We start from the raw sequence: 15,134 nt of genomic DNA on the forward strand, positions 1-15,134 counted from the left end.
GTATGTGTTTGGGAAGAGAATAAATGTATGATGGTGGCTTTTTGGCTCCAAGCAAATGAATGGGAGTGACACTAGGTTAATTATGCATGTGGAAATGCTGGAATTATCAATGGTTATGCACGGCAAAGGTTGGAAAGAATGATTATGGATGCATGTGTTGAATGATTTCTTGGTGAGGGATGTGGAGTGGTTGAATGTGGTGCAATGATAATGTTTTGTGGCTGAATTGGTGGTGGAATTATGATGGGAATGCTAGGGAATGAATGTGAAATGAAATGATAATGTTTTGCACGGTTTGGTGTTGTGTTTGTTTGAATGTGCATGTGATTAAATTAAAGGATGCAAAGTAAATGAATAATGAATGTATGTGTTGATTTATGAAGATGCATGTGCAATGAAATGGAATGCCAATCTGAAATGAGATAGGAACCCACGGCAAAGGAGTGAGATTGATGATGAATTATGAAGAATGAATGCATGTAGGGTTGATATGCATGTGAATTAGGTTGGAAAGAGGTGGAAGTGGAATGTTATGCAATGATAATGTCTTGTAAAGATGCTAATAAATAATGCATGTAGGGTTAGGAAATAAAATCATAACTTAAAGGGGGATGATTAAAGGGTTTTGAAAGGTTTTGCATGGCTTTGAAGTGATTGTGGATTGGGCTAGAGTTTAAGTACATGAAATGGACCCAAATTGCTCCCCCTTGCATGGCAAGGAATGGTGTTTGTGTTAAGCCCATGGCAAGGTGTTATGTGATTGGGTTAGGGCCATTGTTTTGTGTCTTCAAGTGCATACAAGGCCTTCAAATTCGTCCATCCTCTTGGCTCCATGGATAAGCTATCCAATCCATGCCCAAAAATGCTCCAAATGGCCTCAAAATGCACTTTCTTGCTCCCTAGGCCCTTAGAACCTGAAAACACACAAAAGAAGCATAAAGGACTAAAATAACGAGAGAAACATAACGTAAATGCACGAGAACAAGCCATTTAAGTCGCATGAATATGCTCCTATCAAATCCCCGTTACATGTTTTACCCTCCAATCTATTTATGCGCAAAGTGATGAAGAAAAGCTTGAATTTGAATATGAATCAGAGAGCACAAACATTTTGGTAAGATCATAGTATATGAATCCATTTTCTTAGGCTGTCTTAAAGCGATTTTGGTCCTTCAGATTTCAATAAGGAAACACAACAAGCATATTATTAGGGACACATCGATTTTCTCTTTGTTATTGTATTTGAGTTCGTAACAAATGCAGGAAGCAATATAATCTTATTATTTTTTTGATTGAACATGCAAATGATTACACCTTGCAGACAGATATCTCATCAGGTATGGAGGATGATGTTTTTCTAATTCTTAGAACTTTTTTTTTCATGCTTCTGTTTTGGTAGGACTATTGTTTCTTCGTCTCTGGGTGATCCAACCTCTACCAGATTATTTGAGGATTCCATGAGGGAAACTCTAATGCGTTTATGTTCATGATTCATGTTTCATATGATCTGACAAATGGTTTTAGCAGTAGTTGTACTTATTATGCTTGGCGTCTAGGTTTAGACTGCCCTTTTGCTTTTATTTTGCTCTTCCCTTCTTTCTTTCCCTTTGCTTCAGAGAGGAGCAAACTAACCTTTTGTTTTTGGTTTTGTGGGGAAATAGGTATGAGGGTTGGACAATGAATCTATTAGCATTTCCGCAATTGCTTTTATTTTGTAACTTTTGGGGTTTTGTCCGTGTGCTCAGATGCTGTCTGATTTCAGTCTTTTTTGCTTTCTGGAAACACTGTTGTTCGAATTTTGCAGCTAGATGTCAAGGTGCTAGCGAAGGCTATGCAGGTGTGTTCCTATTAATTGCAATTTCGTTACATTCTATATTAAGATATTCTTAATTCCAGCAATTGATTTCATGCAACTACAATTTTCGAAAAGGTGCAGATATTCTCATTTGCTAATTTACTTATCAATCTCCATTTTCCATGGATTAATGCTTATCATCTGCAAACCCCATTGCCCCTATATCTTAAAGTTTTCCTCTTCTTTTTCCCCCTCATCTGGGTGCATATAATTTGGGCTCATTGTCATTTTTTAATTACTTACTGGTACTTTAGTTTACAATCTAGGCCATTCAGTCAATTGCTTTCTCAAATTATTGTATTTTGAGTAAAAAATTATTGGGTTAGTTAGGCTGCTGTATTTGGGGTTAGGGGAGATGTCAGTGTCACAAGCAGATTTGGGTTTGGGGGATGGGTATAGGATTTCAGGGAGAAAAATGGGGAGGATTTTCGGGACAAAAGGGGGGGATTGAGTGGTCGATTTGATGGGAGAGAAAGAGAGGAGAGCGTGATTTAGGGAAAGAGAGAGAGAAAGAGAGAGAGAGAGAGGAGATTGTGATTTGAGGATTAGGTGAAAACAAAGCAGCTTCGAATCACTCAATTCAAAACTGACCCTTCTGTTACCCGCCTCTGCTTGCTTGCTCCCTTTCTCAATCGATGAGTTCTCTCACCATAATTCAGGTCTCTAATTTTTTAATGAAAGTAAAACCAAACGGTGCAAAGCACGGGAAGCTGACGGCAGGAAAGAGAGATTGAATTAGGGAATTCGAACTGATGAGATTATTTTGGTGAGAGAGATGGCCACGACAACGGGAGAGACAACGGTTGAGATATAGGCAGCAAGGAGTAGGGCTGCAGTTGAGGCTTTGAGTAGGCTCCAGGAAGCAGAGAACAAAGTGTGCAAGTTGAAGATATTTTGATTCATCCTTTACTGTTTGATTGATCATTTTCTTTTTAAAAATTGTTATAGATATTTTGTTCCTTCATTAAAATTGTCATAGATCTTTGTAGGTTGTTTAGTTCACCTCTAGGGTTAGCTGTATGTCTTTGTAAATTAGGGGGTTGTGCTATGTTAATTGCTTTGTTTCTTGGTTGTTTTTTGTCCTTTGCTTCTAAGAAAACCGAAATTAGCCATTTTCGTCATGTAGATTGGATAAATGGTTGAACTGATACCCTCTTATTTGTTGATGAGATAGTCTACCAAAAGGTTATGGAGTTCAACGTAGGAGAGTACAATTTTTTCATACGTAGGTATTCCTCATTTTCGTTTAAGGTACTAAGTCTGAATCAGGAGACGTTTTCTGATGAAGAAACGTTTTCTGATGAAGAAAACATCAACATTGTATGGATGAGTTTATTGTTTTTAATTCATTGTTTACTGTTTGATTTGCCATCTGCTTTCTTCAAATTGTCATAGATATTTTTTTTTTCGTTCTTTAAAGTTGTCATAGATTTGTTTAGGTTGTTTAGTTCATTGGCAGTCTATTGTTTTGCCTGGTAGAAAGGTCCAGTCTTGCTGTATCCTCCGACTCACTCCAGTCTGTCTCTGTCTTTGTGATTCTGGGTTCTATTCTGCCATTTTTGCTTCTCAAAGAAACCTAATTGCAGGTTCCTTTTCCATTTCCAAGCTTCCGTTATGCTTTGTGCTGCTGTATTTTCAATTTTTAATGAGGCTCGATTGAAATAGGCATCAGTTTGATTGAAATATGCGTCAACTTGATTGATTATGCTGCTGTATTTCGAAGAATAACAACTTTAATAGGTCTTAAGTGTCTAATTCATTGAGCTATTGCATATATTGTGAGGTATTTAATTTTTCCATTGATTTTCATGTTCAAGATATAGATTTTCATTATGTAGCTGGAGCTAACTTTCCTTTTAAGTGAGGTATTTAATTTTTTTTTTTTGTTTCTTCAGCAGATCATTTGTTCATATTTTTCATTGCAACCTTTTATGTGTATAAATATGCATGTGATTTTTTTTTTCCAGGAAAAGAATTGCGGAAAGGGAAGGTACTTGCTACCAAGGTGTGTTTCATTTGGGTTTTTAATGGCTAGAAAATTAGAATTAATAATTGCAAGCGAATTTTCCTGAGAAACAATCACATTATTGGATCTAAGTTGCTAATTGTTTTAATTTTGTATAGGCTGCAATAAAATCTGCACCCACAATGGCCACAATTGGAGGAGTCAAGAACCCTGACCGCTACCGCCCTGGAACCGTCGCTCTACGGTGAGTTTTCAACACAATATAGTTCAAATCCTCTGAATCATGTTCTTGAATTTTACTATATTGCATTTCGTTATCTGAACTCTGTTCTTTCAATCTAGTTACCTGAATCGTGCCTAATATTTGATGTGGCTGGTGGCTTTGTATGGCTGGCTGGTGTGATTTGGGACTGTTTTTAGTTAATGGGAGACATGGCACAAAGGTGTGGGGCAATGAAGTCAAGTGGGATTAGGAATTTAGGGTAGTAGAGTTTTTGCTAATTTATGGGATTAAGCGTTCTCAGGTATGTATTTTTTTGAGAAGAAACTATAACAATTTATTAAAAAAGAAAAGAGAAATACACAGAAGTGGATAAGAAATACACCAAGAACAGAACAAGAAAATCTCTCAGGTATGTATGGATGTGTGATCTGAATAATATGAATTAGAATTTTTTGGTTAGTGTCCAATTAGTGAAGAAAGGATGATTCTTTTTGTTATCATGCATATTTAAGTTGTAAACATCTGAAAAGCTGCTTAATTGAAGTGAAATTTCCAGTTTTTGAGCCTGATTTCAAGTCTTGAACTTTGAATTTGTCTATACCTAGCTCAGCTGAAGCTATCCACGTCGTAGTTTAAAGTATTTGTATTGGTAACTATGTGTTTAAGTTGCGCAAATGAGTTGCCCCAATATCTTTTGTGTGCAATTTGGTGTAGAAATGTGGGTTTTGATGTTTTGGCAGGCATTGGGAAAAAAAATGAAATTGGTTTTCTCTCAATGCATAGTTAATCTTAAAATACGGTTTATTAAATTGGGTTCATGATATATGGGTGGTAGCAAATTAGGAACGTCGACTCTTGTAATGAAGAGGCTGATGAGAGACTTCAAGAGGCTGCAACAGGACCCGCCTGCAGGGATTAGTGGGGCACCCCAGGATAACAATATAATGCTGTGGATAGCTGTTATATTGGGGTAAGTTGGAAAAATGCAGTGCATAAAAGAAATCTACTGTTGTTTTCTCTTCTATTATGCAACATTAATATTTCACATTTTCGGTAGGAGACGCGGTAAGTTGGAAAAATGCTTATATTTCTTATTTTTGGAACCCTTTATCTTATTGTTTCTTAAGTAGTTTTCTGGAAGGAAGAAAAGATAGGCATTCGTAAGTCCTATCAATTTTCAATTTTTATTTTTCTTGCTTTTATTTTAGTTTCTTATTACTAATTTTAATTTTGGGTGTATTTGTTAAGGCTGGTTCAATTTTAAGTAATATTTATGGCGTAGATTGGGAAAACAAACGTGAGGTATTAATTTTTCAGAGATAGTTTATGCTTGAAATTAGCATTGTTTTTATATCTTCCAACATTGTGTTTTCTTGGAGTTACTGTGTGCTTGAAAACTTGCTGAAACAACAATGGAACAGTTTTTTTGTTTTTTGTTTACTGCTGAAACAGGTGCCAGGCCTATAGGCCATATATTTTGCCACCTTAACCGCAAGGGCAAAATATGTGTGGACTGCATCTTGCTTCTGTTTCTTACGGAAATAGGCGTCCTGCATTTTTTTTTCTTTGAACATTAGTGCTTGAAAGCTTAGCTGCTGAAACAAAAACGCAATACTTTTAATGTTTTTTGTTAACTGCTAAAACAGGCGGCTGGCCTGCTGGACATATTTTGTCGTCTTAACTTCAGAGGCAGTATATGTGTGAACTACATGTTGCTTCTGTTTCTTATGGAAATAGAGGATTTTTTGCAACCACATCTTTTGTAATCAAGAATGTTCAACTTCGTCCTGTTAATTGTACAATGTCTTTTCATATCACCTATGTTGAATGTATATAAAAACCAAGCTGTTTATCTTACCGACTCTTTTCACTCATCTATCCCTCTATTCATTCATCATTATGTTTAATTTATTCAGGTTAAATATGTCTTATTCATGCTATTAAGGCTGATGCATTCAAGTCCCGCAGCAACGCGCGGGCATATTTTCTAGTACTATCAAATACTACTAACTAAAGATTGATCAAGATTATGCAATAGTAGTTGTTATAATGAGGATGTATTTATTTTTGAATTATTCAATACAAATGGGATGTATTTATTTTGAATCTGAAGTGGTGTTTGCAACAATGTGCAGAATTGCTTATGAAACTAATAAACCCACATTATATATACTAAAACCCAGTTGGGTTTTGGCACTGTTCAGCAATAGTGTCCGGACGGATCTGCCCCTGGCTTCTCTGCTTTCTTCCGTTTTTCTTGTTTGCTTCTAGCGTTGGAGAGACCCTTATTGTTATTCTCCTTTTCTTCGGGATTCTTTCACTCTTTGGCCACGTGTTGATCATCCTGGGTATCTTTTTTTTCCATTCTGACTCCCTCTTTTATTTTATTTTTTGTGTCGTTATTCGACTCTCTCTTCTATTCCAGCGTTTTATCCTTACCTAATCCACACTGACAGCAATGGTACATGCCTTTCCGCCAAAAAATAATTAAAAAACCTTACCTCATCACACCTGGCAGCAATGATGCATGCCTTGCCACCAAAATATAATTAAAAAACAAAAATCTGGAACATGTTTGCCCCTGTTTGATGCTAGCTTGCCCGTTGCTTTTCTTCCTTTGCACAGCCTTCTCATGCGTTCTCCACTGTTTTGCCACGCGTCGATCATCGTGGATAAGTTCTCTTCAATTGCATCTCTCCAAATCTCCTTCAGTTACCTGTTGCTTTCCTTTTCTCAACCTTTGGTTTCCGATCTTCTCATCCTTCTCATTTTTCTCAGCCAAATCATCTGTGTAAATTTCTTGCGTTTAAAACCCTTTGGAAAAATAAATAGTTGTTGCATCCTCCGTTTAAAATCCCTGGATCAGTACTGATGTAGATAACATTAACATTCTGTAACAATATATTATAGCCTTGAAACATTTTTTTTCATACGATTTTTAATCCCACAACAACGCGCGGGCAATATTTCTAGTCACTACAATAATGCAATTAGCCGACAACCCATCAGGCTGGGCCCCATTTCGCTCAGCCTTTCCCCCTTTCCTTTGCTTTTTTCTTCATTTTTGGCGAGTTTCCTTCACTTCTGGTCAATAATACGCGTCAATCATGTGCGTTTTCATACAGTTTACATGCGTCTGTGATTTTTTTTTCCCCCTTTTTTCTGTAGGAACTACTTTCTTTTTCTTATAATTAAAAGAATTTTAACGAAAAACTCATGTTACTGTTTATTTTAACGAAAAATTATATTTTTACACTAAAAAGTCAATTTTGGTACTATTTATTTTATACGTTATTTTATCCTTATCATTAAAACTCAAAATTTTTAAACTTTTTACATTAATTTTCGTTATAATTAATAAACCCGTCAACTCTATGCCAATAATGCAATTAGGAATTAGGATTGCACATGGGCGACCGACAACCCATCAGGCTGGACCCCATTTCCCTTGGCCTTTCCTTTTTCCTTTACTTTTTTCTTAATTTTTGACGAGTTTCCTTCACTTTTGGTGAATCATGTGCGTTTTCATACCCTTTTTACAGTTTACATGCGTCCGCGATTTTTTTTTTTCCTTTTTCTTGGTTGTTGTGCCGAGGCCGCCCTCCGGCTGGAAATAAGGAGGAGACAGAGAAATAAGAACTGCCGCCAGGTTGGTGAAACAGTGTCAAGCATTTTTATTGGACGCATGACTATGCATGTTGGGTTGGATCGCCAAATGGCTGGAAAAAATTTATAACCAAGCGGATTTTATTTTTATTTTTATTTTTGCCTCTGATGTTCAACTGCAAGTAGAAATTCTGTTAGTTTAAGGGATTTAAGGATTAAGTGCATTTTTTCAAAGAGGATTAGCTTGGAAGGGATAATTAAGCATCTTTAAAAGATGAGTTAAAATGTTCACATTAGTAATAACAGTAAAAAAATACTGCATTAGTGTCAACAACTTTAATTTTTTTTTTTTTAACAAACGATATTATCGAAAAGACCTTACAATGAACTAACAATAATGTGGTTTAAACTTTTATTCTTACCTTTTGTTCTAAATACTTATTACATTCATGAAAAATAAATAATGTAATAAATAGTGGTTTAAATTTGACATATCGGGTGGAGAATATAATTAAAAAAAAAATCAAAATGTCACATAAGCTTTCAAATTTAAATTTTATGTTTAAAATTTGAAATCTAGTTTGGTCTAAAGATCAAATAGCCCCATCAAATGAATGCTAGTCCCAGTCACATACGGAGTTCCACTCCACCATAGCTTGGACATTATCTGATAAACCCTTTCTGTTGGGTGTCCAGAGTCAAAGAAAACATATTCAGTAACATTTTCACATAATTGAAATTCTGCGGAGCCTGTCTTCCCACCACAGTTCGAAATTCCTCTGTATGGACCAGAGCCACAGCACGCCGCCTTTCCTTCCTTGAAACCTTTACAGCATAATAATAACAAAATGAATATTAAAAACAATCTGAGAAGCTAAATCAAAACGGAGAATGCATCGCGGCTAATACTTTACCGTATTTTAATGGATTGCCAATAATCTCATTTACTTGATTATAGAAATTTGCGTTTGAATATCTGAATCCTTGGAGCTTGGTCTTTAGCTTAAGAAGGTCTTTAGCAAGTACTCTACTGTGTAGTTTCACTAATGCTGTAACTTCTTCCACGCAGCTACCTAAGCTTTCTGGTTTAAGTATTCTCATGCTAGGTACACAACCGAGAGGAAAGCCGTTTGCAAAACCAAATTTCCTTCCTCCTTTCTTGTATATTTCCTGGCAAATGTATATGAAGTAGAGTAACTCATCCGAACTTTCAAAAGAAGAAAACTAGTATCACATTGTAGCATGTGTATTATATATTTTTGAGAAAGTAAACAGAATGCATTTACTTCGATCACATTGGTGAGATTTCCAATCACCATGCCAACATATTCTTCATGTGAGTGGGATTCAAACAAAGTTGAATTTGTTACGAATGGGATGAAGTAATCATTGCCTCCAATGCTAATCAAGTAAACAGCGTTTGATAGAAATGTGTAAGCTTCTGCATCGCCTAGTTTGTGCCTCAACTGCTTCTCGACGTTCTTGAAATAACTTAGTTGAGTTTTAAGGTCTATTACCTGTATACAAGAATGACAAGGTCATGCTAATGAAGAGAGGACACAATATATATTGGCAAAATGAGTAGTCTCAACAAATGATGGCACATATTCGATAGATGGAAGTTAAATTTAACATGGCATTGCGCGGTAAAAATAAAAATTAATGATTTTTATATAGAATCTAAGTGCTGTAAAAATAATAACACATAAGAAGGCATATATATATAAGCAAGACCACATACAAATCCTTGATAGGTTTCTGCAAGAGCACCCGCTCCACCAGATGCAAAGTTCACCCCATAAATATAATTGTCGAACCCGGGTTGTAAATACGGCGTTATTAATGGCAATTTTGCATACTCAGCTGCATCATTAATAGAAATTTTAAAATCATTTGTACATAAATTATTCACTAGTATTAGATATATAACAATTCATTATTTACAGCATCTCACCGATGAAATCCGGAATTAGACGACCATCAGAAGCTCTACCGGTAGCGTAATTGAAGAAGGTTTCCCCATATGGCCAAATATTTGACTGAAAGTTACGGGAAGTATTGATGTAGTTATTATTTCCGACATCAAATAATGAATCACCAAAGATGAACAAGGCTGCATGCTTTTTCTCGCCATGGCTGTAGCTGCTTGGAATAAGAAGGCTTGCACAGAAAGCCAGAATACATATTTGAAGCCTTAATGTTGCCATTTTTGTTCTGGTTTTGTATGTGTTATATCTTCGATCCTTTGGTTCATATATATAGGTGTCTGATTTTCTTGCGCAAAAAGTAAATGACTAATTTGTTTAGTCCAATATAGGTGCTCATAACATAATTTAATGTATACGAAGTTACGAATTTCAAACAATACTAATATTATAATAACAAATTTGGACTTGGAATTTTGGTGTGGCTTGGCTAATCGCATACGTAAACGAATTTCAACCAGTACCGTTCACAGGGAGTCTGCCAAATTAGAAGGTTCATTGATCTATATGTCTTGTACTTTAATAATTGTATTGTACCATGAGATGAATGTTGATAATGAATCTTATGTTAATGAGAGGAGGGATGTTCATGGATTTATAAGTAGGGCCACTCCCCCATAGTGCCTATTTGTTTTATGGTGAAGCCTCAATTTTCTTCAATGAAAAATAAAAACCACTTAATACTCCTCTTTCTTTGTTACTTACGTGGCTAACAAATTCGGTGTCAAATTATTATGGCCGGTCTATTATGTTAACCAAAAAAGAAAAAAAAATAGTTTCAGATAATGCTTTGAGATTGCAAGGATTTAACAAAGAAGACTTTGTATGGCCCGAGTCAAAGAATATTTAGTAACATTGTGACATAAACAATAATGTATGACACCTCTCTTCCCTTCACAGCTCAAAGTTCTTCGATATGGACCATTGCCACTCCCTCCCTCAATGTTGGTATTCAGTTTACAGACTAATACCAAATAATGTGACAAGTTTACAAACTATATTCCACCTCTCTAATTTCACTCTTAAAAAAATTAAAGAAAGAAACAAGAATATTTGATAAAAAGAAAACAGACACTGATTTATTTGAATGAAGAGTTACAATTCTTATTGGCTGAATCAAGTCAGCTAATCGATTAGAATTTCTTCCCTTCTGTTGGTGTAGAGAATTAGAATACAGAAAAGACCAAATGTTCACCATAACTTGGACACTTTCCGGTGAACCTTTCCGATAAACCTTTTCGGTTGGATGGAAAGAGTCGAAAAAACACACATTCAGTAGCATTGTGACATAACAGATATTCAGTCACACCTCTCTTTCCTCTACAAGTATAAATTGCTCCTTATGGACCAGATCCACATCATGCAGTCTTTCCTTCTCTCAAACCTTTAAAACATAATAATAACAAAATTAAAAAAGAATCATGACTTATTAACTTATGAAAAAAACCAAACAAGAGGAACTAAAACTAAAGGGAGAAGGTGTTAAAGTTTGTATCTTTCTGATGCAGTTGTAACACAAGCAAGATGACTAAACCAAAACAATCACACAAAGATATGAACAACGGAAACTCACTTTATTAATTAATAAAGGATTACAAAAGAACTCACATTAATCTTCACAGTAGTTCTCTTGCCTCTCAAGTCTCTCAAATTCACACACCCTAACGTTAAGGTTTACACATATTTATACTAGACAACCTAGCCACAAACCTAATCCTAAACTAAGTTAGAATCCAAACATCACCTGGAAACTTGCGTCCAAGTTTCCTATACTCATTACAACTAGGATTCCTACTTTAGTTAGGAATACAATTCCAATTTTATACCAAATCCAACAATCTCCACCTTGGTAAGAAATTCCATCAGAGACTTCATCTGCTTCCGTTGCTCCACCATTGTCAAGTTTCAAACTTGTCTAACATGCACCAAATCCAAGCAATGCTTGAACTTTGATACACCAACTACCTTTGTTAACATATCAGCAGGATTATCAGCCGTAGCAATCTTCTTAACACGAATCTTACCTTCAGCTATAATCTCTCGAACAAAATGATATCGCACATCTATATGTTTGGTCCTCGCATGATGTACTTGATACTTTGCCAAGTAAATGGCACTTTGACTATCACAATACACATCCAACTTGTGTTGGTTTACACCCAAATCTTCTATCAAACCAAGTGTCCAAATGGCCTCCTTAATAGCCTCAGCCATCACCATATATTCAGCTTCTGTGGTTGATAAAGCAACGGTTGGTTGTAGTATTGATCTCCAACATATAGGACCTTTCGCCATAGTGAATACATACCCTGTGGTAGACCTTCTTTTGTCTAAATCACTAGAAAATCAGAGTCCACATAACTAATGGAGAACTTATCAATTTCTCCGTCATTATGTTCAAAACAAATTCCTATATTCCTTGTTCCATGAAGGTATCTCAGTATCCATTTAGCAGCATCCCAATGCATTTTTCCAGGATTATGCATAAACCTACTTACAATTCCCACTGCATGAGCAATATCGGGCTGAGTACATACCATAGTGTACATCAACCCTCAAACCAAACTGGAATAAGGAACATCTTTCATCCTAGCTTTTTCTTCATCACGCTTAGGGCATAGTTGAGTGCTCAACTTAAAATGAGGAGCAAGAGGTGTACTCACAGATTTGGTTTCCTCACTAATGCCAAACTTGTGTAGCAGTTTTTCCAAGTATTGTTTATGCGATAAATACACCAATCCTTCCTTCCTGTTTCGAGTGATCTCCATCCCCAAAATCTTCCTTGCTTCACCAAGATCTTTCATCTCAAACTCTTTCTGCATCTGACCTTTGAGCTTTGTAATTTCGGTTATATCACTAGAGGCAATAAGCATATCATCCACATAAATTAATAAGTAGACATATGTACCTTCACTTAATTTCTTGTGATACACGCAATGATCGTAATGACTTCTAGTGTAGTCCTGATCCTTCATAAACTTATCAAACCTCAAATACCATTGCCTCGGTGATTGCTTTAAACCATATAGTGACTTGTTGAGCTTGCAGACTAGACCCTCTTTTCCTTGTTCTTCATAACCTTCAGGTTGCCTTATGTAAATCTATTCGGATAGATTTCCATGTAAAAAAGCAGTTTTTACATCTAACTGGACTAACTCAAGATCAAATTGTGCCACTAATGCAAGTAGAATTCGGATGGATGAGTGTTTCACTACAGGAGAAAAGATTTCGTTATAATCTACTCATTCCTTCTGAGCATAACCTTTAGCCACTAGTCTGGCTTTGAACCTTACTGGACTTGCATGATCTATTCCATCTTTCTTTGCATATACCCACTTGCACCCAATGGCCTTGCTTCCTTTAGGCAACTCCATCAATTCCCAGGTTTTATTCTTCTTGAGTGACAACATCTCGTCATCCATAGCTTCATGCCAATTCTTTGCTTTTCCACTACTCGTTGCTTCAGTAAAACTTGTAAGGATATCAACTTCGATTATTGGTAACGCGTATGCCAGACATGCAACACAATCTTTGAATCTGGCAGGAAGCACAACATCTCTTCTTTCTCTCCTCTTGGCAATGCATTTTTCTTGAATATCGTCAACCACAACTTCTTCGTCTTGTCTTTCTTCTTGGTCGTCCCTATTTTGTTCGTCATTCTCAATGCTTGATTTTTGAGAATTATCTATTGATAGCTCCACCTTATGGACAACATTCCTGTCCTCTCTAAGTTTCATATGGGATTCATTAAACATCACATCTCTACTCACTACTACCTTCTTGAGTTCTGTGCTCCACAACCTGAATCCCTTGACGCCACTATTGAACCCTAAAAAGATAGCTTTCCTTGCTCTCGGATCCAATTTGTTTTCTTTCACATGGTAGTAAGCATCACACCCAAAAACCCTTAGTCTTTCATAGTCTTGAGCTATTTTTCCTGACCATAACTCCATTGGAGTCTTACCATTTAAAGCTGCAGAAGGTAGACGATTCAAAATATGGCATGCATAATTTAATGCTTCTGCCCAAAATCTCTTATGTGAAAGCATACATCTCACCTTTTCCAGCAATGTTCGATTCAACCTCTTTGCAATGCCATTTTGTTGGGGAGTTTCTCTAACACTAAAGTGACGAGTAATACCTTCCTTTTTGTATATCTTGAAGAAGGGATCAGAAGTATATTCCCCGCCATTATCACTTCTTAAGACTTTCAACTTCTTGCCAGTCTTCTTTTCAACCATGTTTGCCTCTGAATCCTCATATTCCCTTTCCTTGTTTTTAGCCTTGATTTTAGGACAATCCTTATTCCAATGTCCCTTCTCATGGCAAAAAACACACTCATCTTTATCCAAGAATTTTCTGTTGCTTGAGTTACCTCTTGTGCGAGACTTGCTTTTCTTCCTATTTGCAGACTTTCTTTCTTTTGATCTTCCTCTCACCATTAGTGCTTCAGAGTTGTTCCTCTCTTGTCTATCAAGATTTCGAACTTCATGATTCATCACAGCACTTGAGATCTCATCAAATTTAATAGTTTCTCTACCATAAATCCATGTCATAACAAATGATTCATAGGATTCAGGCAAAGAATTCATCAAGATCAACGCCTTGTCTTCATCCTTGATCGTCTCTTCTAAATTCAACAATTCAGCAATCATTTTGTTAAACTCTTCGAGATGATCAATCATCTTCGTTCATTCCTTATATTGGAAACGATAAAGCTTACTTTTAAGATAAAGTCTATTTTCTGCACTCTTTTTCAAATATTTGGACTCCAGTGTATCCCATAGTTCTTTGGCCGATGAAATATTCATCACACCATACTTCTGTGCCTTGCCAAGACATAATCGAATTGTGGAACATGTATGCGCATTCAGCCGCTGCCATTCCTCCTTTTTCATCGACATAGGCATATCTTTAAGTACTACAAGTAGTCCTTGTTGTATCAACACATCCTTAACTTCACACTGCCATATAGCGAAGTTATTAGTCCCGACAAACTTCTCGATCTCGAACCTAGCACTTTGCACCGATGTTTTGGTAACCTCAGTGCCCCCATCATCTCTACTCTTGCTAGAGTCTTCAAGTTTTGTCATTGTTTTGGCTTAATCACTGAACCAAGCTCTTGATACCACTTGTTGTAACACAAGCAAGATGACTAAACCAAAACAATCACACAAAGATATGAACAACGGAAACTCACTTTATTAATTAATAAAGGATTACAAAAGAACTCACATTAATCTTCATAGTAGTTCTCTTGCCTCTCAAGTCTCTCAAATTCACACACCCTAACGTTAAGGTTTACACATATTTATACTAGACAACCTAGCCACAAACTTAATCCTAAACTAAGTTAGAATCCAAACATCACCTGGAAACTTGCGTCCAAGTTTCCTATACTCATTACAACTAGGATTCCTACTTTAGTTAGGAATAAAATTCCAATTTTATACCAAATCCAACAGGTCAAGTTGTCCTGCAAAGAATAGGAAATAAAAG

At 36.2% G+C, this 15,134-nt stretch overlaps 2 protein-coding genes and 1 pseudogene across 8 annotated transcripts; 1 reads left to right on the forward strand and 2 right to left on the reverse strand.

Annotated features, from left to right (window-relative positions):
- The first annotated feature begins 995 nt into the window (after positions 1-995).
- Positions 996-5,901, forward strand: LOC137708760 (ubiquitin-conjugating enzyme E2 2-like). 6 transcript variants are annotated; one of them, XM_088689593.1, is made up of 6 exons: positions 1,017-1,837; positions 3,673-3,720; positions 3,823-3,860; positions 3,980-4,065; positions 4,880-5,014; positions 5,497-5,901. In XM_088689593.1, exons 4-6 carry the CDS (start codon positions 4,004-4,006, stop codon positions 5,531-5,533), a joined length of 234 nt encoding a protein of 77 aa, XP_088545719.1. In that variant the 5' UTR covers positions 1,017-1,837; positions 3,673-3,720; positions 3,823-3,860; positions 3,980-4,003; the 3' UTR covers positions 5,534-5,901. The 6 variants fall into 6 exon arrangements, 2 of the variants coding, with proteins under 2 accessions (XP_088545719.1, XP_088545720.1); XM_088689594.1 differs by having other exon boundaries at positions 3,823-3,845; XR_011064825.2 differs by having other exon boundaries at positions 996-1,837; positions 4,242-5,901.
- Positions 5,902-8,039: 2,138 nt separating this feature from the next.
- LOC137709383 (GDSL esterase/lipase 1) lies at positions 8,040-9,920 on the reverse strand. 2 transcript variants are annotated; one of them, XM_068448477.2, is made up of 5 exons: positions 9,605-9,918; positions 9,392-9,513; positions 8,937-9,167; positions 8,565-8,820; positions 8,040-8,475 (listed from the first exon to the last, which is right to left on the reverse strand). In XM_068448477.2, exons 1-5 carry the CDS (start codon positions 9,855-9,857, stop codon positions 8,237-8,239), a joined length of 1,101 nt encoding a protein of 366 aa, XP_068304578.2. In that variant the 5' UTR covers positions 9,858-9,918; the 3' UTR covers positions 8,040-8,236. The 2 variants fall into 2 exon arrangements, with proteins under 2 accessions (XP_068304578.2, XP_088544792.1); XM_088688666.1 differs by having other exon boundaries at positions 8,143-8,475; positions 8,599-8,820; positions 9,605-9,920.
- Positions 9,921-10,826: 906 nt separating this feature from the next.
- The window catches only part of LOC137749242 (GDSL esterase/lipase 1-like), a 94,813-nt pseudogene continuing 90,505 nt past the window's right edge, over positions 10,827-15,134 (reverse strand).

Source organism: Pyrus communis, chromosome 17, assembly GCF_041283825.1.
Source record: "Pyrus communis isolate YQ-2024b chromosome 17, ASM4128382v1, whole genome shotgun sequence".
NCBI classification, from domain to species: Eukaryota; Viridiplantae; Streptophyta; class Magnoliopsida; order Rosales; family Rosaceae; genus Pyrus; species Pyrus communis.